Raw genomic sequence first — 27,968 nt, forward strand, 5'->3', positions numbered from 1 at the left:
TTTCCATATTAATCTGATTTCAGTATACGTCTATTAAGAACAAGGGTTTGATAGGACTACATAACTTATATGTCGTTTTAAAGAACTATAGATTAACATTTAAAGATGCACTATTACTCCCAAATAAGATTTTACACATTTAATACAATTGTTTGAATAAACCAAAAAGAATGAATAAATGTCGAAAACAATGGTGCTTATGAAGGATACCGAGTTTTATTTGAAAGAAATGTGCAGAAAACACGGTATTGCTACCTTATGTCACGATATTAGATCGTAGTAAATCTTTTAGCATTCACCAATCATTTAATATTTTTGCGTTTTCAGCTATTGAACACACAGTTACAATATTGTTATCAGTAATAAATATTTTGCAAAAAATCATTATTTAGAAAGTAGATTAGGGTTTATCACTCAAAATTTATATTTGTAATACATGTGTATGTAGTCATTTTGAATAAGAGTGTCACTTTATCAGTTCACAGCTTGTTCTAAAACGTGTTTAAGTCATCTTTTTATTGATGGTTTTATGAAGTGCTATCTTTTCCTGTTACGGACGTTCATATTTTTACTAAAAAATAGTCTCCTACCAACTTTAAAGTTACAAGTTTATTACTTGGACGCATAATAAATCTCATTGGACGCGTTGTTAAAAGCTTACTGAATTAAGGAACCATATCGGGTACGAGCGCAGCTTGAACCCGAATATGGTTTCCTGCGCCCCGTATATCCCATATCGGGTCACCTACTATCCTCGTAAAGTATATACTATGTCGCCAACCTGTTTGCATGTTTAAATGTTTCATTTATTAATCGGTATATTCATCGGAAACGGAAAATAGACGCCATTTTGGTACGATATCAATTTGGTGACCCATTATGGAAAAACATGTTGGAGGCGTGATATGTATCTATATCATGTTAATTGCACTGACATTGCTGATGCAAAGTTTCGAGGAGATTTTCTACCTGATTAAGTTGATTGAGTTCGGATACATTATTTTCATTGACCTTAATATTAAAAAAAAAACTAAAAAAAACACTAACTCATTTCTTTTAATTTGGCTATGGAAGTTTTAAGAATTTGACTTAAGTTTAGAAATGACTTAAGACGCCATAAGAACACAAAGAGGCCAGGGGAAAGCCTTTTATGAATTCTCTTCATTTCCGCCCTCGGGTCATTGTAAGCTGTCGGCGTCCTGTGGCGCCACAAACCCAGGCCCATAAAGCGATAGATCAGTAAGTGCTACAAGCTGACTGCATGATTATATATTTATTAGTTATAAAAACATACATTGGTGAGAACATGTATCGCATCAATCTGTATTTGGCGCCGTTGATGCTGCTATATAGTTCAAAATTCTGCGGGTTGTTTAATAACAAAAGAGATGAAAAAAATAATCGCTGTTCTTCATCTTTAATTTATATGGCTGAATGAACGTGAAATTCCGAGTACTAAGTAACTCACAAAATTAAACACATGCAGACCAAGTATTATATTTCGATTGGAATTTTATTATCAGTTTATATTTAACTTTCAGATGAGCTTTCGTGACTGTCAGTGATGACATCATTGACAGGGCTGACGTGACTGTCGGCGGTGACATCATTCACAAATCTGAGTTGACGACATCGTCTGTGTTGACATTGCTTTCTGCTGTTGCTTCTGTTGTTACTTTTGGGAGGTACACGTGTCCCGCCCGCCTGACCACCGGGTTACACGTCTGTGTGCATTGGCGGGAGACGTCATTGGCGCTGCAGAACGTGGCGTCACACGTGACGTCAATACCCTCGTGGCTGTTCGTGTACTCAAAGTCTTTGAAGACAAAGCGAGTCTCGTGTGCCGACTGCGAAATCAGATGAGTGTTTGAATCCATTTCGCACCTGTGGAAATTATTTTCGTTTGTTAATAAGGTACGTGTATACACATGCTATATCCAATTCATTTCTAAAACAAATAGTCATATATGGCATTTTTGTAATAAGCTAGTTTGGTTACACATAAGTCTACTATGTTTTTGAAACTGTACACAAAGCCATGCATTTCTTACTTCAAGCAAATCTTTCGAAACAGGTTTCCAAACCACCAAAACCTTTGAAACTAAAACTATTTTGGCATCAACAAAAATGCCAACAGGCAATCATTTCATTTTCATTTTCAATCAATCAAAACACACTAGAAGGCGTAAAATTAATCTATTCCGTAATAGCCGATAATAACGTTTATATCATATTACCTTACTCAGCGTTCCTTGTCAACCTAAGATGAAATAGTTGACGAAAGTTTAAAAATGACACAACTCATGGCTTTCATAATTTCAAAGTTGAAGAACAGCTAGATCATTTCAGCAACGTTACCCGTTTTTAATGAGGAAATACTGAAGGCTGTTCGAGGAGCTGTTGGCGGGGCGCGTGTAGCATGAATCCACGCGCATCGCCACGGTCCAGTCGCTAGTCGTCGTGTACATCTTCACATACACGTACGTGTCAACGGGCACGTGCAGCGGGTTTCCGGGCAGCGGCATCTGGAAGTTGGCATCGCGATAGAATGTCATGTTGACGTCGTACTTCCCGGCGCCCGCCACCGGAACCGCCGTATGTTGGTCGTTGTCATTATGGATGTGCCCTTGAGGAGAGTGTAATAGGGTACTATACGTTTGTACAAATAATAATAAGATATGCACTTAATTCCAGGCCTAAGTGCATGTAATTTTGCATTTTAAGACAAACGGACTATTGATTCATTGCATTTAGTATTTTGAAAGCTTAATTCTGTAAACGATCTATTACATACAATGGTGTTACTTTTATTAAACAGCCTTCGGAAGTTCATTCTCATGGAATAACCCTGTATATAAATAATGCAAAACTCACAAAACAACTAATGTACAACGGACTGAATGAAGTCTGATAAGCTGTCGATCTGACCCAGCTTGAACACACAATACCTGAAGAAGTATCGTTTCCTTCGACATCACACTCCACCCCGACTGTCCAGTTGTAACTGCGGATGATGAAACTGTAGACGGGGTCATGCTCGGCGTACACCAGCTCGTTAGAGTAAACCAACGTATTGTTTCTCATCTGTGTGATAGTGTTCAATATTATCATAGTAATCAAAGCCCTCCCCATGGAAGCCCTTAACCAGTATAATGGGTGTGGGGAGAGGGGGGATACGGGAGGGGGGATTGCCCTTCTGCCTTATGAAAGGGGTGTGGGTGGATCTGTATGTTCTGGCACAATCAGAACATATCAAACTTGTGATTTATTTCAAAAATATTGTTTGTTTTAGTTAAAACCTAAAAAAAGCAACAAAAACATAGTGATCAAATAATCACCTGTGATCCAATTATCGGCCTCTCATGTATGCAATGTAATCTCAAGTGTGTTTCTTTGAAATTCATAACACGGTATCAAACTTGGCATTGAAGCCAATTCGAGCCGTGGCTTACGTTAACCGGGAAAACCCTCATAAAATACATAAACGATGTAAGAGAAGAAAAACAAAGTACGTTCTAAGTTAAAAGAAACAACATAATAATAATAATAATCATCATCATGTCCTAATAAAACAAAGGAAATTAGCATTTGGTTGAACGTGAAACAAGAAAACCAATGTTAGTGTACAGACCGTCTCGGATGTTAGACATTGCTGTAAGCCCTGTCGGAAGTGCAGGACGCCCCACTCCTCTGTGCCCGTGCACGAGTTATCCCCAAGGTAGATGTCGGAGGCGAGGGCGCCGGACGAGGCCATCCGCAGGCGATTCATGTCCACCTGGATATCCCAGCCCTGTTCATTACAGCTCACCCGGATCGCATCGTACACAGTGTAGCCTGGAACAGTGATCAGAGTTTGATGTTGTGACTGTAAATCCTAATGCCATGTTAAACTTCTTTAAACTTTGTTTCAGTTATTGCGTGCAGTCTTCAAGATAGGAGAACCGTGGGTATAGACCGAAGGTTTGAGGTATTATGTCCCTTTTGTATTTACTTATTACTTTACCATTTATTCAAATTGAATGAACCTGGAAGTTTCAATTTATTTCCTACCATAAATCTTAATAAACTCAATTACTGAGCATCGCTATTAAATACTTAAACGACCGCCATGTGGTCACTAGAGCATATCCATTGTGCTTTATTGGTGCTTGAAATGAGCCTAGTAATAGAACGTCCAATTCGGAAGCAAGAGGTTGTGGATTCGATCACACTAAATCAATTAAACGGTGCCGGTAGCACGCCTTGCTAGACGGCCGGTGGTGTTAAAAGGGAGACCATGAAAACAGCGTTTACATGTATATTTGTTAGCAGATACCGTGTTTTATTATTTACCTATAAATATTCTGTCAAAACACTGCATTTTGTAACTGAAAATAACAAATGATTGACAAAAAATCCCGTATTACACACTGCAGATTTTTGTTTCCGTATTACACACTAGCCCGGGACTCCTTTTTTCGATCGTACATGTTTGGTTATTTTCGTCATTCCGATTCTATTTCCGATGAACCTGGTTTACTTATAATATAAATAAATCGTTGAAATGGTATTATTGTTCAGTTGTATATGACAGCATATCTTAATAAAGGAAAGAAATGTTTAGCCATGAAAAGTTGGCAGTACCGGCTCGATCGGATAACATTTCCGCCCCAATGCAAACCAATAAACAACATATCCGATGTAATTTCCACAAACACAAATGCTCGGCTACTCAACTGTTACATCACCATCAACCAACGTTGATGGATTTGTGTAATCGATAGTGACAGTGATTGAGTGCCCCTTTAAGTTATTAGTTTCATGAATAAAGCTCACATTAATTAGTTCAACCGTTTACTTGTTTTAAAATGGCGGACGTTTACTTTCGTTTTAGTCAATTCATAAGTGACGTCACACAATGTCGCTGAATTATTTATATTACTACGCCACTCATAGTTTGTATTGTACATGTATACTTGGTACTCTTTTGTCTTGTTGCTTACGTGTTTGTGGGTTCGATGAAATTGAAAGTTAACATAGTTTGCTGTTTTGTTATTCAGAAATAGTTTGAAGGAATATAATAAAAGGAAAATTATGTTAGTCAGTTGTTGTATCACATCTCGTTGCTTGTGGAAAAATCCGTATCGCACGACACCGAAGGATTCTTCCACAAACAACTCGAAGTGATAAACACCACGGATCAACAGACTAACATAATATTCCCTATGTATGCCACGGTATCGGGATAGATAACTTGCTAGCAAACCTACAGCTCGTGTTTCGATTGGTTCATTTTTGACATAAGGCTTTTTAAGCAATTGGGTAACAAGTAATTGCCACCGTAAATATCGGAATTGTTTCGCCAAATCATTGATTTTGATTTGGTTTCAAGGAATGCTGCATGAATTTAAAGATTTTTGTCTCATTAACACTCATTAACATTCCGTTAGACTGTATCAGTGTGTGTCTACCACGTAATAAATTGCGCCACACATGCTACATCAGAAGGCACTATTTTGCTTGTAATAAAGGCCTTAAACAAAGAAAACTTCACTATTTTTCTCCATTTTTAATGAAACATAGCGCAGTCTATGCCGCTTACGGAGCCCTACCTTAGGTCTTTAATAGAGTTTGAGTGAGAGTTTAGTATCTTAAAACACTTTGACAAACCTTTTCACAATACGACCGTCTGACGGAGCACTGTCAAAACATTATTTTGGAAACAGGTTTGTAAAAGTGTTTGATTAAACTAATCACCTAATCAAACTTCGGTAATAAAACGCTTCGGTAATAAAACGAAGGTGGGGCTCTTTGAGTGGCATAGACTGGCCTTTTACATGTTTAGTTCTTTATTTTAAGCAAAATGCGGCCTGCCGATGTCTCATTTATGACGTAATTGATCACTTGGTATACACACACTGTGTATAAACCGGAGATTCTTATAACAAAACAGGTATACTGTGATTGTATTTGCATTATGAACGTTTGGAAGCGGGAGTTTACCTGAGGTTGTCATCCACCAGAGCTGGTAGGCTGTGTACTCTGAGGTCTGCTGCCACCAGGGCTGGGAGGTTGTGTACTCTGAGGTCTGCAGCCACCAAGGATAAGTTGTCCGATGATGTGTTCTTGAAGGGTAATATGTCGTAGTTTCATAGAAGTAGGCTGGAAAGTAAGCGTCTTTGTTATCAAACTTAATTGCACACAGTGGCATGGTCAGAAGTTGTCATTTTAAAGTGAAAACAACACATTTCACAGCAGCCAAACTAAAATAGAAATGTTACAATAGCAGCAAACTCCTAGCCAAAGAGTGTCCGAAGTCATGGCGTATATTTTTTTATATATCGTCACCTTGTCACAAACATCCATGTAATGACTTTTCTCAGTGTAACAACTTTTCTGTGAGACGTACTCTTTGATGTATTTGAATCAGATTCACCATTTCACATACAATGTGTGATTCTTGTATTTTCTATATTGCATTTTTAAGTATGATTGACTATGGAAAAGAGGATTGAAACATGTCCTGTCCAAACAAAATGTGATGAGAGTGTATGCATTTATCATACACTTGCTCGTAAAAAGTAAATTTAGTGTATAATGTATGATTCGAATGATAGTCTCTATATAAAAATAACCAGAGTAGCCAAATTGGGTCATGAATGTGTCTAGTTACACAAAACCCGTCTTTAAATCGGCAAGAACCTTATGGGCGAAGAAGAGTCCAGGCCAAGGTGACGACAATTTTCGAAATAAAGAAGACTACCAAATACTTCAAATTTTAATTCATGTAAATATAACTCGAATTTGATGATTTTGACTTGGCAAAGAGGTATACAATGCAAGCATTACCATGACAGTCGACGCCAGCATCCTCGCCATGACCGCAGTCATTGTCGCCCCACGAATTGTGACTACAAAATTGTACACCTGACTCGTACCCGCTACACTCGAGATTGTCCAGCCATATCATTCCCGATCCCGATCCAATAGATGCATGTTGGTATGGGCGACCATACCTAAGCAATAATTTAAGCAGGTTATAACAAAAGCAAATCGGAACGAGATGGATAAAACATTTATATATGTATTATAAGCAGTCGTTGGTTTTTAGGTTTTAAACATTACAAGTAGTTAACCGGCGTTCGTGGGGCGTATATCTTATTTTCTGACAGTATAATGTCGCCCTATCGAATTAACAAAGTCCACTATTGTCCAAATATGTTCTCTTATCAACTTTTCACTTTGAATATGGTATACGTTCTGGTAAAATACCAAATTCTACTATTATTGTTTAAGCTGTGTTTCTTGACTTTTTTAATGCAAAAATCTGAAAAAGTTAATTACAATTCTTCCATATTCTTTTTCTGTATTATTCATACTTTAGTTAAATCATCAAACATGAAAATTACTGTTCCCCCTGGTAGTATCCAAGCATCCTACAGATGACCTTGACGTCTCTATGATCAAAGTCATCGTCGCATACCGTGCCCCACTGCCCGTTGTGATAGACCTCTACCCGACCCGAATATGGGCTGTGACCGTTAACAAGACGGATTGTATCTGGCGGAGATAATGCCATATTATACAAGTGGAATCACAAACCGCGCTCTATTGGCTACTGTGGTAGACATCCAAATACCGTGTGTCATGGCTGTAGTTCATTTCTAAATTACGTGTACGGCGTAGTTTGTGTTTAACTTCGAATTTATATATCGATGCACAAACATTTGTACACTTCATTTCTGTCATGTTTTCGGTGACACATTGAGTTTTCTTATTGAAATAACAACAATGAAAATAGTTTATTTGCGATAAAAATAACAAATTTATATGAACTACCTTCTGTGAATAATTACCATTAATAAAAATGAGTACGGAAATAATCTTTTAAATTGTGACATTGAAAATGTCAAAAATGTAGCATGGTCTTCAAAACATTATTTTCGCCTTGTGAGACACCGGCATGCAAACATCGACGCTTCAACCGCATAAAACTATTGTTTGGTAGTAATACAATCCTACCAAATAAATGCCACACACAATGTTTTGTACGGTTGACCTTTTACGAGTACCACCAAAATGATATGGTGTCCAATGGCGACCACTTGTATTAATTATAGTTGTTTGAATCAGCAAAACAATAAATAAAGACTTACCCTTCAATATTGAAAACAACAACAACAACAACAACAACAATGCATATTATAAAACGGGATACAATGATTAATAAACGCATTCTTGTCAATGGCTTCGGTGAAAGTGGGACGCCTACTTGGAGTTTGTATATAAAGCAAATTCTCTGAAAATAATCTTGAAAAGAAACATAATCTTTGTTGATTTCAGAGTAACATTTTCTATTTCACTAGTAGTCCTAGAAAAGTCAAATTTTCTGCAAAACTACAGTTGTGGTTGATTTTACTCAAGGCTTCGATTTGTTGCAAATGTCTTTTTAGGAATATACAATATTGTTGTTTTTTTGTCTCAATAACATGTTTTCTAAGCTCACCATTTGAATCTGGAAGTGACGCAGAAAAAGTAATATTAAACCCTGTCAGTGTGACAGTCCCGTCCGTCGTGAACACTACAGTCATTGTGAGCCCGGTATACATAGAGCATATCTCCGTGTCGTTCGTAGCAGATGTTGTAGTTAAGCTTTAAAGAACAAATGATATGCAAACAAAATATAAACCGAAGTTTAGTTTTGATACAACACGATTTTAATCATGCGAGTTAATCAAAGACTATACTCTGAGATATTGAGATACATGTACATGTATGTTTTCTTTGCCGGGACAATATGTAGCTTAGCACAACCTTATGAATACTCCTGTAACGTGGAGAGTTTTCTTTTTTTCTCTATTACACAATGCAGATTTCAATCGTTTTAGTAACATTGTACATTAGGAAAGATCCGGGTCATGTAAACGTGTTTAGTTTATACCAATGCCGATATTACTGCAAAGTAAGCAACGTTTTACTTAACACTGAAATGAGATTATCTTTGGTGAAAATATAAATATTTTGCAGTTAAAAAAGAAGGAAGCCATCAAAGTATATGAAGTATACCTACTTATTATTATTATTATTATTATTATAATTGTTTGGTCCTCATTTCATTTCAGAATACGGTACACAATATTTTCAATAACGAGATGTAAGAAACATACATGACAGCGGCTCTGCCAAGACACCATAATTGTGAACGGTTAATTCAATTGCAGTGTTTCATAAATACGTAAAAGAAATACATTTTGCATTTGCATACCTGCTTATTAAATTATACGACGAGGAAGGTCCATCATAGAGCTGAAGATGGTCACAACAGGTCTCAATGTCCAAGTGTTCAATATGCAGACACATCATGTAACCGCTTGGAACGCTGAGACGGTACTCGCAATGTAAGTTGTTGTAGTACTCGTAAGGATAATTTGGTGAGGTAATATAGCCCGTCAAACCGTTGAAATACCCTCCGCAGTTCGATGAAATTGCTAAAAGTATTGAAAATGATGCATAAAGAAGAATCTACTTCATGTTATTGCTTCCTCGGCCGTTGATATCATAAACAAAATTGAACCCGAGTTTAACAATTTTGTTTTGCGATTAGATTAACGAGTCGTTAGTAGCGCTCCATTATCGTTATCAGAACAGAACAGAATAGACGTGTTTTTAGACTCATACATCAAGTACATTGTTTAAACACATGAAACGAAAGTTTCTGTAAAGTGTTTGTACACGATAAGTGAGTAAATAAGCATATCATTTGTGTTAGATCATCAAGAAATCGATAATCATTTAAGAGTTTCTAACATTTGGAATTAGTTATAATATCCTTTATAACTATCAGCTTATACTCGTGTTTGCTTATTTCACCAAGTACTTAAGTAGACGAATATATCTTCTGATGTATACAGGATATCTACCGGTGCTCCTTAGACACTGGCTGTACAAGTGCTAATTTTTACTTGTAAAATATTTTACAAAAAAAAAATCAAATGAATTTGTTCTACTACTTATGATTACGAATAACCCCATACTTCACATGAATAATTTACTATAGACCCTACAAATCCATCAAAAAGCTGGCAAAATATCCGTCAGAGCTTTATCCGCTACATATTCCTGGTTTAATGCATAATCACCAGAATAATTAAGTACGCTTATTAAAGTGATGTATAACTTCTATGCCTTATCCTGCATATGTCCGGTTTATTTGCAACATCAAACGTCGCTCTGTTCTTTTCTGTTTACGAAATACCACCGTTATGTCTTTGTAATATTGATTTTAAGACCCGATATGTTACGCTATGTACAAATATATATATGATGTTGAACCTCAGAAGTTGTCTTTTCTAAAATGACCATAGCATCAGCAGACAGTAACATAAATAATAAAATATCGTCTTTATCTAAGACAACATGTACGCTATTTAATTCTAGCCCTTCAACAAATAAAGAAAATAATATCGCGGACATTACTTCCACATATACTAAAATGCAGTTTCAAACAGAGTGCGATTCTATAAATGGTTTCTAAACAATTCATCATATAGACACACAAAAATGGATGTCTATTTTATATTTGTAGGCGACCAATTAAAGGTGCTGAGAATGAAAACCACTGGAAGAACGTAACATGTCTGTAAAGTTCAAACGAATCGTAAATAACAAATGTCTTACTGGTTAAATTAGTTTCTGTTGAAGCAAGCATATCAATGTTGACATTACCTTACGTACGAAAACTATCGTGTTCGATACTCCTTGATGGTCGGTTTTGAACAGATGAAGTCATAAGTCATACCAAAAAAGGATTTCTCAAACCGCAAGGGACAACACATTGACATGATTTAGGACGTCGTATGCGCATTTCAACCGTTATAGAGCCGATGGTGTGCTTAACATTAACAGTTCAAAAATATATGTGGTCAATATTGATAAACGTTCATTCAATTTAATGTTGCTCTCTATATGTGAATTTCGAATATCCATGGCAAAAATGCAGTTTTTTCATACTCGTTGCTTTGGTCTTGTGAGTCTTCCGGACCTTTAACATTTCATCACTGGGCTGAAGTTACTCTGGTCTTGCATATCTTTGTTAACGGGTGTGTAGTTTTATTGCCATTAATAGTACTGTTTATTTGTTGACAATTTGAATGTTATATTGGTCCTATATATTTACCTTGGAATAAAATGCTTATACAATTTTATTCTGCTGTTCAATTTGTACTTGTATTTCTTAAATTGCTTTTACCGTATTTTTTCCGCTTTCATAAATTGTACGCTACATGAAATATTTACTTATTTAACTTCAATACTATGTGCAGTAGATATTCGCTTCCAAGCCCCATTCTTAATGTGTACTGTGAGTTATGTATACAAGGGTGGATGTATAGTTTATGGTATCGGGAATTATTTAAAAGGAAATCATTGTTTTACTCACGATCTTAGAGAGCGAGTACAAATAAATAGCTATTGCTTTTTAGTTACAATATGTAGGATATTAAGTATAATGAGATTAGCTGAAGTACAGTAAATCATATTACATTAATACGTGAATAACCTTAACCGACATATAAAAGCACACATTTTATGATCTCTAAATACTACAGATATGTTAAGGTATATTTATTTGTTATAATATAACAAACTGGCTGAGAATATATACTGTTATTTAAGACCAACAGCATTAAACAATGAGTATGTTCAAACAAATTGATGAATGGTAAACACAAGTGACATTTTTCAGTCAACAAAATTAATGAAGATATTAAGCTACAGAGACAAAGATGGACACACAGTGTCATTAAAATAGTTAAATAAATTACTTTTACTCTATACCAAACAATACTGTGTTCATTTCAAGTACCTTCTGTTTCGCCTTGTAAAGGTATTTATTACATTGGACGCCTTGTATATTAGTTTTAAAAACATTTAAACAGTATTATTTTGTGAATTTGTCACGTTTAACAAAAAAAAAATGAAAATGACCTTTGTCACTTTGAAATATTTATCGTTTTTGTATTGCATATTATGTATAACTTTAAGTTCAACGTTTGAAATTAATAGATATTCGTCAAAGAAAAATAATATTTAACTTGTGTATCCAATATTGATTCATGTGAAACCATTTCTCTCTATCTATAATAAGTCTCTTTTGTACTTCATTAACTAAGATGTCTACTTTTTTAATAATTGTTTTTTATGAAAATATCCATGTGCATTGTATGGCTTTTATTTGTATATGCAATAGGAACGAACGTACCCGAATGCATTGATGGAATAAATGATAAACATTGACAAATAATTATAATGTCATAAAAAATATGGATTATTTTTAATACTTACGAGTAGTGTCGCGAAACCAATTGGTAGTAGCTTCCAATGCCCGACCTAAATACAAAATCGACATACAAGAGCATTACCGTTCGCATAAATGGTGTTCTGTCTTCAGACCTTTTTTTTTTCTTTTTTTAAATTTTCATTTAGCTTTCAATACCATTTTAACAGTACATTAAATTTCATTTTCATGACGATTCTAATATTTATTTCACATTCAAATACGACGGCCTAAAAACGAAAATATGAAGCAAAATTTATATTATCAATTAATCCACTCTCTACCTCAACTCTGAATGTCCTCTTATCATCAATGCGCTGTTGCTCAACCCCTAGGCTGAAACAAACGCTTACCTGAGCAATCCACGCTGATATCCTCGCTATGACTACAGTACATATTCGACAACCACTTCCCGGATTCACACTGAGCTAGGCTCCACTCTCTACCCTGACACTGGAGGTTCTCTATCATAATTGCGCCGTTACCTGGTCCCTCCCTAGTGTACGACTTATAATAGGTTGCTGATCTATGTGTGGATAAAACGCATACACTTGATTGTTTGGTAAGAAAATATATTTCTTTTCATATTTTGAAAAAATTCGTACTAATGCACAACAGTTTAGTGTGGAGTCTGCGGCTAAACAGTAATGTTATGGTTTCGTCAACATGTCCAAAAAGGTAAATTAAAACAGTCTCAGAGCAAAGTGTAAACGTCGGATGAAATATTCTCTATTTCACAAGAACTTCTTGAATGTGTCTTGATTTCATTTCGGATATCAACATCTTTACTGACTTTATGCAGTATGTACAAGCCCGAATGTTCTATTATTTACCATGTTTCTAGAATTATCGAAATAATTAATATGTACAAATGTCATTATCGGCTCTAAACTCACAATATACATATATATATATATATATATATATATATATATATATATATATATATATATATATATATATACACACACACACACACACATTGTAAAAGGAAGATTTGGTTGCAGTCCCAGGGCTACCCCTAACTACTTTACCCGTATTTATTGAGGACACGACACACGGTCTCTGCGTCCCGAACGTCGAAACCCCTACTACAAACAGTTCCCCACTGTCCGCTGTAGTATACTTCCAGACGTCCTATACTGTAGTAATCGTTACCGTTTATGAGTCGAATGTCTCCATCTGTTGTGAAATTACCATAACTTTGTACACAAATTCTATACTTAACGTATCCGAGTTTCAATGATATCAATGTCGGATGTCAGGTGACCCCAAATTATGTTGGTGTCATTTAAAAGGGTTCTCAGTGCAGAAAGAGAAATTATTTTTTTCTTTTACCAAAATAATATTTAAAGAATATATTTGGCAAATAGGTCATTACAGTTTATGAAGGGCAAAACACAACAAACATATTGCAATTACTTATTTGTATTTTCACTCAATTGATTTCATATAAGTAATCAGAAACCAATGTCCTACAAATGATACCAAATTCCATCCATCAAACTATCAATCCATCCATCCATCCATCCATCGGTCAGTTATTTAAAGTGAACTCACCTACAGGGCCAAAAGTATAATTACTATCAAACATCGATCCATATGGCCTTTCTGTATATCCTGCATGAACTGAAAACATGCGTAATAGATGTTTGTTTCTGATTTCACGGCAAAAAAATGTAGGGTAGGTATATCCGAATGTTATTACCATACTATGGATCCATACTTTTTATTAAGTAAAATTGTGTCTTATATCATGTTACAATGAAACATTTCGTGATTTGGACTGGGTACATTTGTACGTCTTTCCCGAGCTAGAACCTACAAAAAATGACTCCCAAAATGAGAAATAGTCATAACATTTGTGTTTGCTGGTTATAAAAATATGAATGGCCGTTGCAAAAAATGGGATAGGTAGGGAATATATTTGTAACATCAAAGTAAATTATATCAAATAGTTAGTAGCTTATGGAATTATACCCGATTTATACTTAGCAAATAGAGTTATAGATTTAATTTAATACTGATATTGACCCAATGTTAATGTTTAGCATGCTGGACATACATGAGCACATTCAGCTTTTTTATGTTTCAATTTGAATAGTGTGCATTTTATATACTGTTAATGCTAAACATACTTTTAGCAAATGATTTCTTCTCTGTAATGAATAACTAGTTTATTGAAAAAATACCTACTTTTGTTTAAAATGTGTTGAAATAAAGCAACGATTCGAAATTATCCAAATACAAGATCAGGGAATGTTTTGTTACAGGTTAGTTGTCGCAATATATCGAAAATTACTTTCAATAAGTTTCAAAATGTATCTGACACTGAACTTACAATAACTGTTACAGTCAATACTGACATCCTGAGAGTGGTCACATGTATTGGACAGCCAGACCTTGGATTTACAATGTTTAACGTTGGTTTCGCCACCGTGACACTGTAAGTCTTCAATAACCACATTTCCTCCGGAAGCTGGTACCCCTTCGTATATTATTCCATAACTGACAGGAACAAACGATCAAGGTTTACATAACAATGGAACGGTTGCAAAATAATGTGCTAAATCTAAATTATCCCACGTAGTTAATAATTATAGTGGGTCTCGAAACAAATGCCCCCCAGAGGCCTTAAGGCATATATTAAACCAACGGGTACTACAACAACTACCATGCAATCATCGACCAAACGCATGCTCGAGTTCCATTTCTGTTTGTAATAGAAACGATACAGCATTAAGGTTTAAAAGCCCAAGGCTTTGTTTTGGTTGTTGAATAAAAAAAATACATTTCTGGTTGCATTGTGCTTGTCAAACACTTCATCAGATAGGTAGCTCACAATCTACCATGTTTAGACGCACCAAAAAGATGTTCAACAAAAATAGCCAGCAAGAGAGCATTCTGTCAAATATGCAAATGGAGACATTAGAATGATACTAAATTCTTATTGGATAACAAATAAGTGCATACACTAAATACCATAAATGTTGAAAAGTACCTGTTTCCACGATAGTAATTTAATGTTCTGCATACAACCATGAGGTCCTCGAAGTCAAAGTTTTGTCTACAGACAGTCCCCCATTGGTTTTGGTAGTAAACCTCCACCCGTCCAGAATGTGTATGTTCACCGTCAACCAGGCGTACTTGAGGGGCTATATATCAATGTAATATAAAATATGAACTTCATGTTATCCAATTGTTTTCAAATAATGTCCAAAAGAATATATTATTTTCCTAATCAATACTTTTCAAAGAAGGAAGTCGAACAATTTCTCTAACGAGCTATACAGTCTGATAACTATATGAATACACATTTACGATACTTGAATCTAACAATACAATGCATTTGTACAAACACAGATGCACTTACAATACGACACAGTTGGGGGTGGTGCTAGACCATCTCGACCTTAAATATAAACCAGTATACTTCATGAAACAATACTATATAAGTTTACAGCATATAATCAGTTCATAACAATATGGTAAATTGCCCCAAGGTCCGTGCTTTCACAGACAAGAAGTTTTCAGATGTGCAGATTCTGTTAGCGATATCTTGATCATGGTTCAATGTTTATTACAGAGCTAAAAAGCTAATAAGTTGGTATACCATTGCAATCCACTTCAGCAACATAACTGCATTGGACGTTTTCTCCGTCGATTGCACACTGCGATAGGTCATCCTCAAACCCATTACAAGTAATACTTTGTATAGTAGGTCTTAGGTTATAACTAAACGCTGAGTGTCTACAAATGAAAAAATGAGAATATAAAGTCGACATGTGCTTATACAAAATCTCAAACAAGGTATTGAACCGATTTGACTCAACACCGAATAGCACAAATGGCACGGAAAAACACAAAGGCACTGAAACACCGAAAAGAAGCTAAAAGCCGGAATAGGCAGGCAAAAAGCGCTAAACACACCTCAAATCAAGTAATAAAAATCAAGTGACAGCCAATTGATGTTTACTTAAAGCAAGCAAGTAATTCTTACGGAGAATACCGAACAGCCAATCAAAAGACACAGAAATCAAGAAATCAACTGCATTCCTCACGCAGAGCAAGTAAACAACACTAAAAAGCAAGGCAAGATACACCGACAAATTGTTTTTTCCGTTTTTTTACAGTGGTTGTGCATTGCTTTTCGACCGTGAAAATCCGGCATTGCTTTTTGTAAACATCATTTGCTTTTCGCTAGTTCCTGGCTTTGTTCCAAGTTGTGGGTCTTTCACTTAAACACCGAAAGCAACTCAAAAACACACACCAAAAAGCACATGATATCTACAAAATGCAGGAAAATACAGATAAGCATGATCAAAACCAAGCAAAGATTTTGTTTTTCGTGCATATTTGCTCGCTTTTCGTTGTTTCCCATGCTTTTCGCCATTCATGGAAACATCGAAAAGCAAAAAAAACACGCAATAAACATAAAAAAGCATTTCTGATGTCTTTGATTGAGTTAAAAACGGAAGGCACAAACATGCAAATACATATAAGATTGGGGGACTTTGTAACATGAGTATGAATATGTTTTCTGAATTCAGAGTAAACTTGAGTTATCCTTGTTCATACATCCAAAATAGGCCAAGTGGAGATGCTCTAGGTATGGCCCTTTAAGTGATTAAGTAACTTATCGATGAAATATAGACAAGTCATAATGATATTTTTTATCTATTCTCGAAAGATATAACAACGCAGTCAAAGGTAAAGAAAACGTATTCAAACATATAAGGAAGAAAAATGAAATAAGACAAACAGAAATACGAATCGAAGTATAAAGTCATTATAAGTTGTGAATTCAACTTCAAAATAAACAGTTATATTCATTTCTCAGGTTTAGAAACAAAAATCGTAGGAGGTCGATTGAAATAGGCAACTTGCAACTGGCAAAGACTTCCACTAGATGATAGATTGTGAAGATATTGTAGTGAAAAGTTAGATGTTGAATTTCACTATTTGTTTGACTGTAACCATTTAGACACTGAAAGAAAGCAACTTATAAAACCCTATTTTTAGACATCATACTATATATATAAGCTAAAGCAATTAATGAATTCAAGCAACAAGCAAATGCAGTGTAACTTCAAGTAAACATCTACTATGTTTTCCAAAAATAGATAAACATCGGCATTTTTTCCAGATGCTGTTCGTTGTTTCCTTGCTTAATGATGCTTTTTGTGCTTTTTGCCTTGCTTTTAAGTGTCTTCCGTTCCTTTCGCCATGATTGTTCGTGCCTTTTCGTGCCTTTCGTACTTTTCCGTGTTTTTCTTGCTCTTCTGTGCCTTTCGGTGTTTAGTCATATCGGTATTAAATGTGGTATGAAGACCTTTTGATCTTTGTGAAGCAAAAATGACTCAACATGAACAAAATAAGAAAATAATCCGTGAATGAGCGCAACTGGCAGGTACTCATTTGGATTTTTAGGCTAAAATCATTCAATTTTCAATAGCGTTACTAACGCCGATTTAAAATAGAGCATTGTCTGTCATAGATTGACAAGAATGTAAACAATAAAGCTCAATTATAATGTTTGTTGATGTTTATTATTGTTTTAGCGTCCTGGCTACCTTTCACATGAAATAATTATTTCGATGTCTTATCCTAAAATAAACGTGAAAAAGTCCCTTTCAGTTAAACATAAGAAAATATACGAGGATCAAAAAAAAAATTCATTTACAAACACTACACAATGTCTGCCACCCACAAAATATCTTTTTAACTCTGGGATTCGGTGAATGTTTTTGGCCGACTCGTATAATGCCGGCAGCAGCTCGTAAGGGGCCCGGTAGAGTTTTTACAAGGATTGTACGTTGTCCGTGCTGATTTGTAACACCATTAGGCTCGTAAGAGCTTGCTGTTACTCAAACGACTATTGCAGGGGAGTTGCACGGTCAAAGTACGATCTCCGTATGATACTTCGGACACCGGAAGGTGAACTTGTGATGTCCGCACGTGTCCCGCATGGCGTTACGTACGCCGTACGGGGTCCGTAAGACATCTTAGAGGATTCAAGGCGGTATAAAACTTAGGTCATTGCTAGCTCTGCACGCCTTGTCTGTGATGACCCTACACATTTCCTACGATTGCACCCTCCAAGTGATCTTTCGGGGACCTGAGGCATGTGACCCTTCTACGATTGTACGGATCCCGTGAAGATTTTAACAATCGGTGGAATCGTTCCATTTTTTTAAATCGCACGGACATCGTTCGGATATATGACCGAGGTGTTAATGATTGAATTGCCAATATTTTTGTCGTTCACATCAATATTGAAACTCAAAAGCATATCTTGTGACGTAGGCGTCATATTTCTAAAACAGTGCTGTAAGAAGTACGATGCAACATCGTTCCAACAGTCCCAAACAGTACTTACAGTACCTTGATTGACAAATATGTGCTAACATAGTCGACCCCTCAAAAGGCGTGTTTCATTTACCTTCCAAAGCTACCATATTGTGAATAAAATGTTAATTTGTGGACATGTGTAATTATAAAAAGTTTATCATTGCCAAAAACACGAAATTAATTGACTAACATAAATTCAAGAGATACCAATTGACAGCATGAGTTGAGGAATCCAAGTGTATACGAGTACAAAGTGTCCGCACACATGATGTATCGGATTCCTTCTTATTGAGACTTCTCGCCGATCAGACACATCTGTTATTTCCCTTTGTCAATGAAAAGCACTGTCGCTACTATTCACGCGCATTAACGTCGTACATTTTAACAACAAGACTCACAGGGAATAACATTGTATGGTTAAAAAGTAGAAACAATTCTAGTGTGTGCCATCTTACCATCCGGATAATGGGAGAGCGTTTGTTTGAGATGTGAAAGGTTGGGTATTTTAACCTCGACCGCGTTTAACCAAAAGTTGTTAAAAATATAGCACTGGTAGCTTCCTAGCGCTCGGCTTTGAAAGAGTAGTACTGGGAAATGGTGTAATGGTTTAACCCAAGAACGTTGAATCCCGTATATCGGTGCTTTACAATGAGTAGGTTAAAAAAACAAGATGTCTCTTCACAGATGGCTAGGATATCACACCCGGATCTCTTGTACCTCACTCAGCTTAAATATCTTTATTTGACTGGGAATCGCAGTCACTTATCTCATGACAATTTATGACATTTAAACAAAATTTAATTTTAGTCGCGATGGAGTACTACGGCAAGGTCAAGCCATAGTGCAGCCCATAATTGCGCACAGACCTTGATAAACTCGAAAACATAACCATATATTCAGAGCATTACTAGATCAACATTCATGTCAGAAATTTGTGAGTACGCGATATTATGTGTATGAAACATTTTCCACGTTTATCCTTAATTTTCTCTTAGTAATATTACTTATGAGTGTGTTTATTTTATGTTTCCTATCAATCGAAATTTTGATAAACAAATCAAACGAATCGTGGGAAGCAATCACGATAAAAATCTAGGAGAAGCAAATCGTATACGCGTTCTGCAGTAATCTATTTTTAAAATTGAAACGAGCCATTGAAAATAATCGCCTTCCAAATACACAATATGTCAAAAACATACAACAATGTGATCAGATTGCTTTAGTTTCTTAAGGATACAAATATCAGCAGTAGGGGCGAAAATACGTTTGCTTGAAAGCGACTGCACTATTCATGAACCTTCACAATAGATCAAACCAGTACATATTACCGATGCCTCCCATCCAAGAATCCCAGTTGTCTGCAAATAACTTGTGCGTCTCTGTCGCTGAAATGATCGTAGCATACGGTCTCCCAGGTTTGGTTGAAGCTGTCATATACTTCCACACGACCGTTCTCATAACGAGATCCACCAAAGAGACGAACCGTGTCTGAAATATGGCCATTGATAACAGTACGAGTCTTAAGGTTCGATTATTTGTCTGTAGGTGTGGTTTTGTGTAATTGCACTTATAAAGTATATCAACAAAGCAATTTGGAATACATTTCTAAATATGTATCTTTGCCATAGTATGTATACTTCATTTCAAAATATTGAAAGTTACTATTCAAACACATTTATTAAAACAAATATAGTAATGTCTCCATATCTCAAACAAAAATATTTACTCTTATAAAATGTTAAATGTACATTTTTAAAATACAGTGATCATCATCAATGCATGAGAAGTGCCAATTCCCTTAGACATATATGTACGTACTACAATCCACAGCGGCGGCGTATCCGCTGTTGCAGTAACCTCCGACGTTTGAGGTACACAAAGACACGTCATCCTCGCTGCCCGTACATTGTAAGTCTGACACCAGTCCGTAATGGCCAACATATTTGCGGGATATCTGACCAGGGCTTATAGAGAGAGGAACGAAGTGATATTTTATGGTACGAACATAGCTAGTTTTACAACTTTGGCGTCGTTTTTATTTGTCATGGGCAACATATTCCAACAGAGTCATTTACTAACCAATCTAAAACAGCTAAACCAAAACAATACATGTTATATCTAATATTACCATGCAATATATCTCTTATCAGCCACTCCTAAAGTCTAATGCTATTGGTGTGCTGCTTTTTCTTAGGATGCTTTGTGAACGAGTTTATATAACAACAAAAATGCTTACACATTAGTTCCACTGTGCATTTTGCACACGACTCTAGCCTCATTAGGCCCGAAGTGATCAGCGCATATGTATCGCCATTTATCAGTAGCGTTCACATAGGCAGTTCCGGTCAGATTGTTATGGCCTCCAATTAGCTGAATGTCTGTTTCTGTGTGGTTAAATCAGATTGATAGAAATGCAGGCTATGCTAGGTCTACAGTACTGAAGGCTTAAATATTGATGCTGATTCAGATGATGCTTATACATTAATTTCTGAAATGTTGTACTTATTGATGAACGTTGAGGCAAGTAATTGTTTTGCGCTCACCCTTAGCCCCTATTTGTCAACAATTTAAACGAAGACCCTGTGTCTATGACATTGTTCGTTAAAGGTATTATTGTTACATACTAATATGTGCTTACCCTGAATTATTGTTCAATATGATCATACAATACCAGGACATATTATTATAAAACTATTGGATCAGAAACGATCTTTACGTATCCTACTTAACGTATGGGCCTACTTATTTAAGAATATCTCGCAATGAATGTATTAAAATAGAGTATTGAAATAACAAACCTGATCAACTATAAACAAAAAAAAACAATCAATACTATTTTCATTTCAGTTAATAACTGTTAATTTCATTTAATTCCAAATTATTAAAATGCAGTGGTTTGAGCACGCAAAGTAATATGACCTAAGATCTTTAAAGTTATACCCTGCGAAAAAGGTGGGTATTTTTACTTCTTAACTTTACTTTTTGTGAAATGCTTGTTCATGACACTTGCATACAGCTCGATCCAATAATACGGTGCCGCGTACATACACTCATTTGGCCATGTGACCGTAAAAACGGACTACTTTTTATTTGATGCAGTTTCTTTTCAATACATGTCATTCTCTATCATGGACCTATAAATATTAAATATTAGATCTATTTAGGTCCAGTATAATATTTGATAATTAAAAGGAGCGCAGTATAGGTTTATGATTTGTTTTATTAATTAACTATATTATAGCTTTATTTTTGCTTGGGAATTTGTGGTAATGTAGTTATATGTTAAAAAAACATTTATAAATGCTCACATTGTTTGTACACAAACTATATGCCTTTGTTTGGTGTCTATCATTGCAGACAAATGAGTTAAATATGATAGCCTTCGGTTTAACCGGTTAATCCCTCCACTTTTCCATCCGCAGCACTTACCTAGTGTTCTCCTGTACACAGGCATATTCAATATGAATATATACTATTCAAAATAAAGTCAGATAATCATCAATCGCAACGAATTGTCTTATATTGATACATTTAGGGTTTAAAATATTATTTTGTCCAAAATGGATATCAATAATGTAAATTAACGCAAAACTACAGAAACAAGTCCAGCAGTCGAAAAACATTTTCAGTGTCCCATAATGATCTACATATGTAAATCAGCGGTCATTACTCGTACACACGTATATTTAAACAGTAGCTAGACCAGTTCACAGTCTATAATTTCAAACGTTAAGCATGTGAATGTTTGTAAATATGTGCTTGTAAAATGTCTACAACAAATGCATCGTGTAGGAAAAACTTTCAGCACCAGGAACAACAATTAACCTTAATCAATATAGAATATGTTTCGTTACAGTGACACTCTTATTCAAATTCAATACATACTACTGTATAACAAACATCAATTTCGACTGATAAACCTTAACTACTGATAACAAGATTGTACCCGTGAATTTAATAGCAGAAAGCGCAAAAATATGAAATGATTGGTGAATGCTGAAAGATTAACTGTCGTCTACTATAGCCTCATAAGGTAGAAATACCGTGTTTTATGCTAATTTCTTTCAAATTTAAATTGGTTTCCTTCATAAGATCCATTGTTTTTAACATTTATTCATTCTTTTTGGAATATAAAAACAAAATTATTAATTGGGTACATCTTATTTGGGAGTACGAGTGCATCTTTAAACATCCCCTTAAAGATGTCAAAAAATAAAACTACGTTTTACCTAAACAAGCCACTCTGACACTATTGTATTGTCCACAGTTCGACTTTAATAGGTTACACTGTGATATGTCAGTTTCGTATCCATTGCAGTTCGCGTGAATCTGTTGAGAGGATCCGGCGTACTGACCATGCATTATTAATGCATTCCTGCAAAAAAATCGTAATGTTACGACGTTCACTTCACGCTTTGATGAGAATAATGCAAAATGATTAATTTTAGAATAAAAATTTGCAGATATAACATAATTCTTAATTCTTTAAGTAGCTGGAACTACAATGAAACTTCATACAAGTCTCACTAGTCAAAGTTACTCTTAACTAGCTGCTAAAGTATTACACCTCACATACACAAGTCACTAGCCATAAGGTTCTCGGTGTCTGCCATACATTAAATTTAATGTTTAAAATTATGATATGAAAAAAGGTTTTTTACAATGCTTGTACATGTATTTCATTTACAAAAAAAATATTGTTGTACAAAATGGTGCAAAGGCGTAAAAACACACACAATAAGAATATCCACAATGTTGAAAAATGTTGTTGTTTTTCACAAAATTGTCTTCTTACATCCTCCGTTCTATAATTCAAAGAAACGGGATTTTTTAAAAAAACAAACAGATACAGATTCAATGTGCGTGTTATCATATATAAACGTGTGCCATGGCTCATCCCAGAATATTAAAGAGAGGTTATTTCATTTCACAGTACAAATTCTTGTAATGGTCCGCCACCATGAAATATTTAAGTTATCTTTTCTTCATAACAAACTATGGTAATAATTGTGTTCCTACTTTGCCAAACGCGTATGGAATTCTATTCCATTCTGTAATCGTGATAGCACTTTTTTTAAAGAATAATGAAATACTTGTATTACTAAAATGAATGTCTGTTGTGATGTATGATCATTGTTTATTGTTGTTTGTCCTAATGATGGAATATAAGTGTTTATCATTAACGATATTGTTAATCCATGTTTATGTGTAATCTGTATTTTCTTGTAGCTGAAGACCACTTTGAAAGCAAGATACTAATGCCCAGTAATGTTTTATCTTAAAAAGTAAAGTTATAATTATAATTATTTTTATGATCCATGAACTGTATTTGTACAATAACGTTTACCATGTCGGACGATTTGCTGTTCTGCAATAAACCTGCGCCTCTTCGGACCCAAAGCCTCCGTCACACAGATACTCCATGGATCCAGTACCCCCGACAGCGTAATCCGCTACCCTTGAGTTGTCGAAGTCTACTGGCGTGTCTGAGTAAGAACAGTTTCGTACGTTATGTCTCATGTATTTAGATAAGTTTGCCATTTGAATTATGTACCATTAACTTGTAAAATAAAAGTTTTATGGAACTAAAATGACTGTGTGTAATAGTTTGCGTCTTAAAACTTACGTACATTATAAAATATGGTATGTTCGCTGAAAAGTATTTTTGTTAAAATTTAAATCACCACTAGGATGAATGTTCTTGGCCCGTTTCTGTATCACAGTAATTACAACATTCAACTACATTTACTCACTACATTCAATCCGAAAAGCGAATCCGTTACTATGGCATGTGTTTGCCAACCAAAGATCAGACTTGCAGAACAAGAGGTCTTCCTCCGAGCCTTTACAGTGTAGGTTATTCATCGAGATCCCCTCATTTTCATTTGAAGGTGTTTCGTGTATATGTGCTGTTGAGCCGTTGCTTTATGAATTTTAAATATGCATACAATAAAATGTGGACTTGAGAACAATTAGATAATATAATGAAATAATATCGACAATATATTGATATGTTTCTGTGATGACAACTTACAAATTAATTCGCGAATACATATAACTGCAGTATTTGAACGATATCAAATCAATCTTCCTAAAGCAAACTGGAAGTGTTGTTTTCAAAGCACTGAATCGAAAAGTTCATGAGCATATTAGTAGAATTGAAAGTAAGACTTAAAGGGTAGATAACAATGGAGAAAAAGGTAACGTTTTCAATTACTTCCTTCTATGGTTTTTTTTTCAGATTAATAATTAAAGACAATATTTATTTGATTTATTTGATATTAATAATGTTGTTTACGAAGCGCCGCAATCAAGGAAGGGTTTCCCTCCTTAGCGGGAGCATGTAAAAATACATGCTCTTGGCTGTGGAAGTTAAAGTATTTAATACGTGCAATGTCAAGGCCACACAAATTGATCAATTAATAGCGTCAAGTTAATATGAGAAATATCGATATAACAACAAGCATAGAAACTTAATTTATCTTCATTGAGAAATATACAGCAGGGGAAATGAAATGTTTCCCATAAATGTAAAACTAAATGACAACATTAAATGCTTAAATGTTGACCATGTTCTTATCTTCAACGTTTATATAATAGCATCAAAGTAAGATTCCATTGTATTTCTTTTATTGTTTAAAGCTTTGTTTGATCTTCTTTTTGGGTTTGGAAGAGAATGAAGCGTACCAGCTGATCATGGAAACAATTTGGAAAGACCTGATGTGAACACAAAAGGGTGATATGACAATGCGGCAAAAACAAGTTTTTTTCTCCATTCCGAACAGTTTCAGAGTAATACACGTAAAACGGGAGATAGCTTGTGTCGAAGGGGAAACGTCATTCAATAGATGAAAATAAAATGTTGGATGGAGAAACGCCACTTGTTGCAATCTAAACCTTAAGTGAAATTCAATTGCAGTCCGCTAGACACGGAAAGCAGTTAAAAGTTATTATTTAAAATGCAGTTCATTCATAAAATTTTGACACCATCTTCGTACATACTGCAATAGATAAACTGAATTTGTACAGCGGTTAAGATGGCTTTTGAACAGGGCCAACGTTCACAGAAGGCTATACTATAAAGTGGTCAAAATAGTACGATCTTTCAATGCTTGAATACACATGACATCTGAATCTTTTAACTAAAACTGAAATGACGTATAGTTATGTATAATTGATTACTTTTGCAGTTATCAATATTGATGAACGTTAGATTCTGAGCTTATCGTTGTGAAAATAATATTATCCTATTACTAATTTATTCATGTTCTCAAGTACTGTTAATTTTATTTTCATTGTTTTATGCCTTTATTTCTTTTCCATATCGATATTTTGTCGATATTTTTATTTATGATATGCCTAATAAATTCCTTTTCCATATCCAACAGTGAAAATACAGCACGCCGTATTGAAAAATCCGAATCATGATACTGTCGTTTTCTGATTCCCGTATCATGCGAGTACCGTGTGTAATCTCGGAACTAATTCCGCGTTGCTAAAATAGCGTGACCCAAAAAAAGCTGGTAAAACCTGTTAACTTTTAAATACATTAAATTAACTAACTTTACTCACCAGAAGCATGTTAATATTCAGGAACATGGTTCTCATGTTCTTCAAATAATCATAAGGATAAGCAAGAAGAAGAGAACACTTTCAATCTATCTAGACAGCTACTTCACACACGTTTCAGTGAACTAGTTGTTTGCCATTTCGAACTTCATAAATTGTTGCATTATCCATGTTTATTATTATAAATATGAGCAGCTCGCCAATGCAAAGAAGAAGGCGAATTCGCGTCATCGATAGCAATAGCGATTGACTTCGTTTCGCTGTAGTAGCCTCCCTTGACTTCATTATACAAAACGAGGTAACACATTCGAATTCATACGCGCATTTGACAGATGGTGGTAAATTCAAATAAAATTGAAACCGAAAAATAAAAAGGAATAATTAAATAGACAGGTATATAATAAATGGAAGATTACGATTATACGCTTTTCTGGCGACCAGCATCTCGTCTCGTTCGGTGAGTAAACATGTATCCGTCCCGATCTGCGATCTCGACGGATACGTGTTTACACACCTAACTTGACGTGATACAGGTCACCAGAAAAGCGTCCTATCATAATATCCCCTATTTATACAATCGCAATAAAAATAAGGTGTCAAACAAAAGGGTTAGCGACGGGAAAAGATGCATCTTTCGACGATACATTACTGAAAAAGGTGATATTTCAATATTGAAATGAGTTCAGTGTTCCATGCAAAAACTTGCAATTATCATTTATTCACTATGCTTTTAATGCTACGCAGTTTTATGATTCATAAGAATTAATTATGTTTTCAAAACACACTTATTTGGAGCCTCTGAACTTGCAATATTATATATGATATACTTTAATATATAATTAACTTTATTATATAATCAAAAATTTATAGTTTATTAATCAAAACGTTTAATTTCTTTGTTACATTATTTAAAAACTGCTTTTAATTTACAATATGTGATTAGTTTATAACTTAGGCCAAACACATCTTATACATACAAGCCGAGTCATTGTTATCTTAAAACTATAAATATGGTATACGAATAAAATATTACCAAGCTCAAATCGTTGTACACTTATATAATACATTAAAAGAAATTAAGAAAATAATAAATAAATTAAGGAATCTAGAGTAAGTTCAAAAAAGAAAAGAAAAAAATGAAAATATATATGTATATACTGTATGCATTAAGCGAACAAAATCAATTACTAACAAAGCGGTTGCAGTAGCATTAATCATCCCACACACGACTGGGGCTATTCCCTTTGTATTGTAGCCAGTGTTCGAGCATACCGTCAACCATTCCCCTCTGATCTCGACCTGCAGCGTGCCAATGGCGCGGCTATGTCCTCCCGCCAAACGCACCATTGTTTCTAGGACATGGTATTGTAAAATAATGTATTGTGGCTACATATAGAAAATTGATAAACCACCACCACCACCACCACCACAACCTAATCATCATCATCATCATCATCATCGTCGTCATCGTCATCGTCATCGTCATCGTCATCATCATCATCATCATCATAATTATTATTATTATTATTATTATCATTATTATTATTATTATTATTATTATTATTATTATTATTATTATTATTATTATTATTATTATTATAAGTCTTTCAATAAGTGATGCGAAACTTACCGCCATAGGACAGCGAGAAATTAAGCAAAACCACAAGTATTAAGGATTCGAAACGATTCATATTGATCGCAGTCACACTACTCAATGAACATTCGATGCATGTTA

The 27,968-nt window shown here is 35.0% G+C and overlaps 1 protein-coding gene across 1 annotated transcript; it reads right to left on the reverse strand.

The window, feature by feature from the left end:
* Positions 1-1,070: 1,070 nt before the first annotated feature.
* On the reverse strand, positions 1,071-27,933 carry LOC128227746 (deleted in malignant brain tumors 1 protein-like). The gene is made up of 25 exons (XM_052938555.1): positions 27,864-27,933; positions 27,426-27,585; positions 24,418-24,587; positions 24,012-24,150; positions 22,894-23,039; positions 20,901-21,048; positions 20,483-20,628; positions 19,993-20,152; positions 15,927-16,063; positions 15,687-15,725; positions 15,315-15,468; positions 14,655-14,821; positions 13,874-13,942; positions 13,348-13,495; positions 12,667-12,839; positions 12,322-12,366; positions 9,245-9,467; positions 8,486-8,631; positions 7,389-7,539; positions 6,829-6,995; positions 5,983-6,141; positions 3,632-3,834; positions 2,949-3,084; positions 2,359-2,626; positions 1,071-1,884 (listed from the first exon to the last, which is right to left on the reverse strand). Exons 1-25 carry the CDS (start codon positions 27,922-27,924, stop codon positions 1,611-1,613), a joined length of 3,789 nt encoding a protein of 1,262 aa, XP_052794515.1. The 5' UTR covers positions 27,925-27,933; the 3' UTR covers positions 1,071-1,610.
* Positions 27,934-27,968: the final 35 nt, after the last annotated feature.

Source organism: Mya arenaria, chromosome 3 (genome assembly GCF_026914265.1).
Source record: "Mya arenaria isolate MELC-2E11 chromosome 3, ASM2691426v1".
Lineage (NCBI taxonomy): Eukaryota > Metazoa > Mollusca > Bivalvia > Myida > Myidae > Mya > Mya arenaria.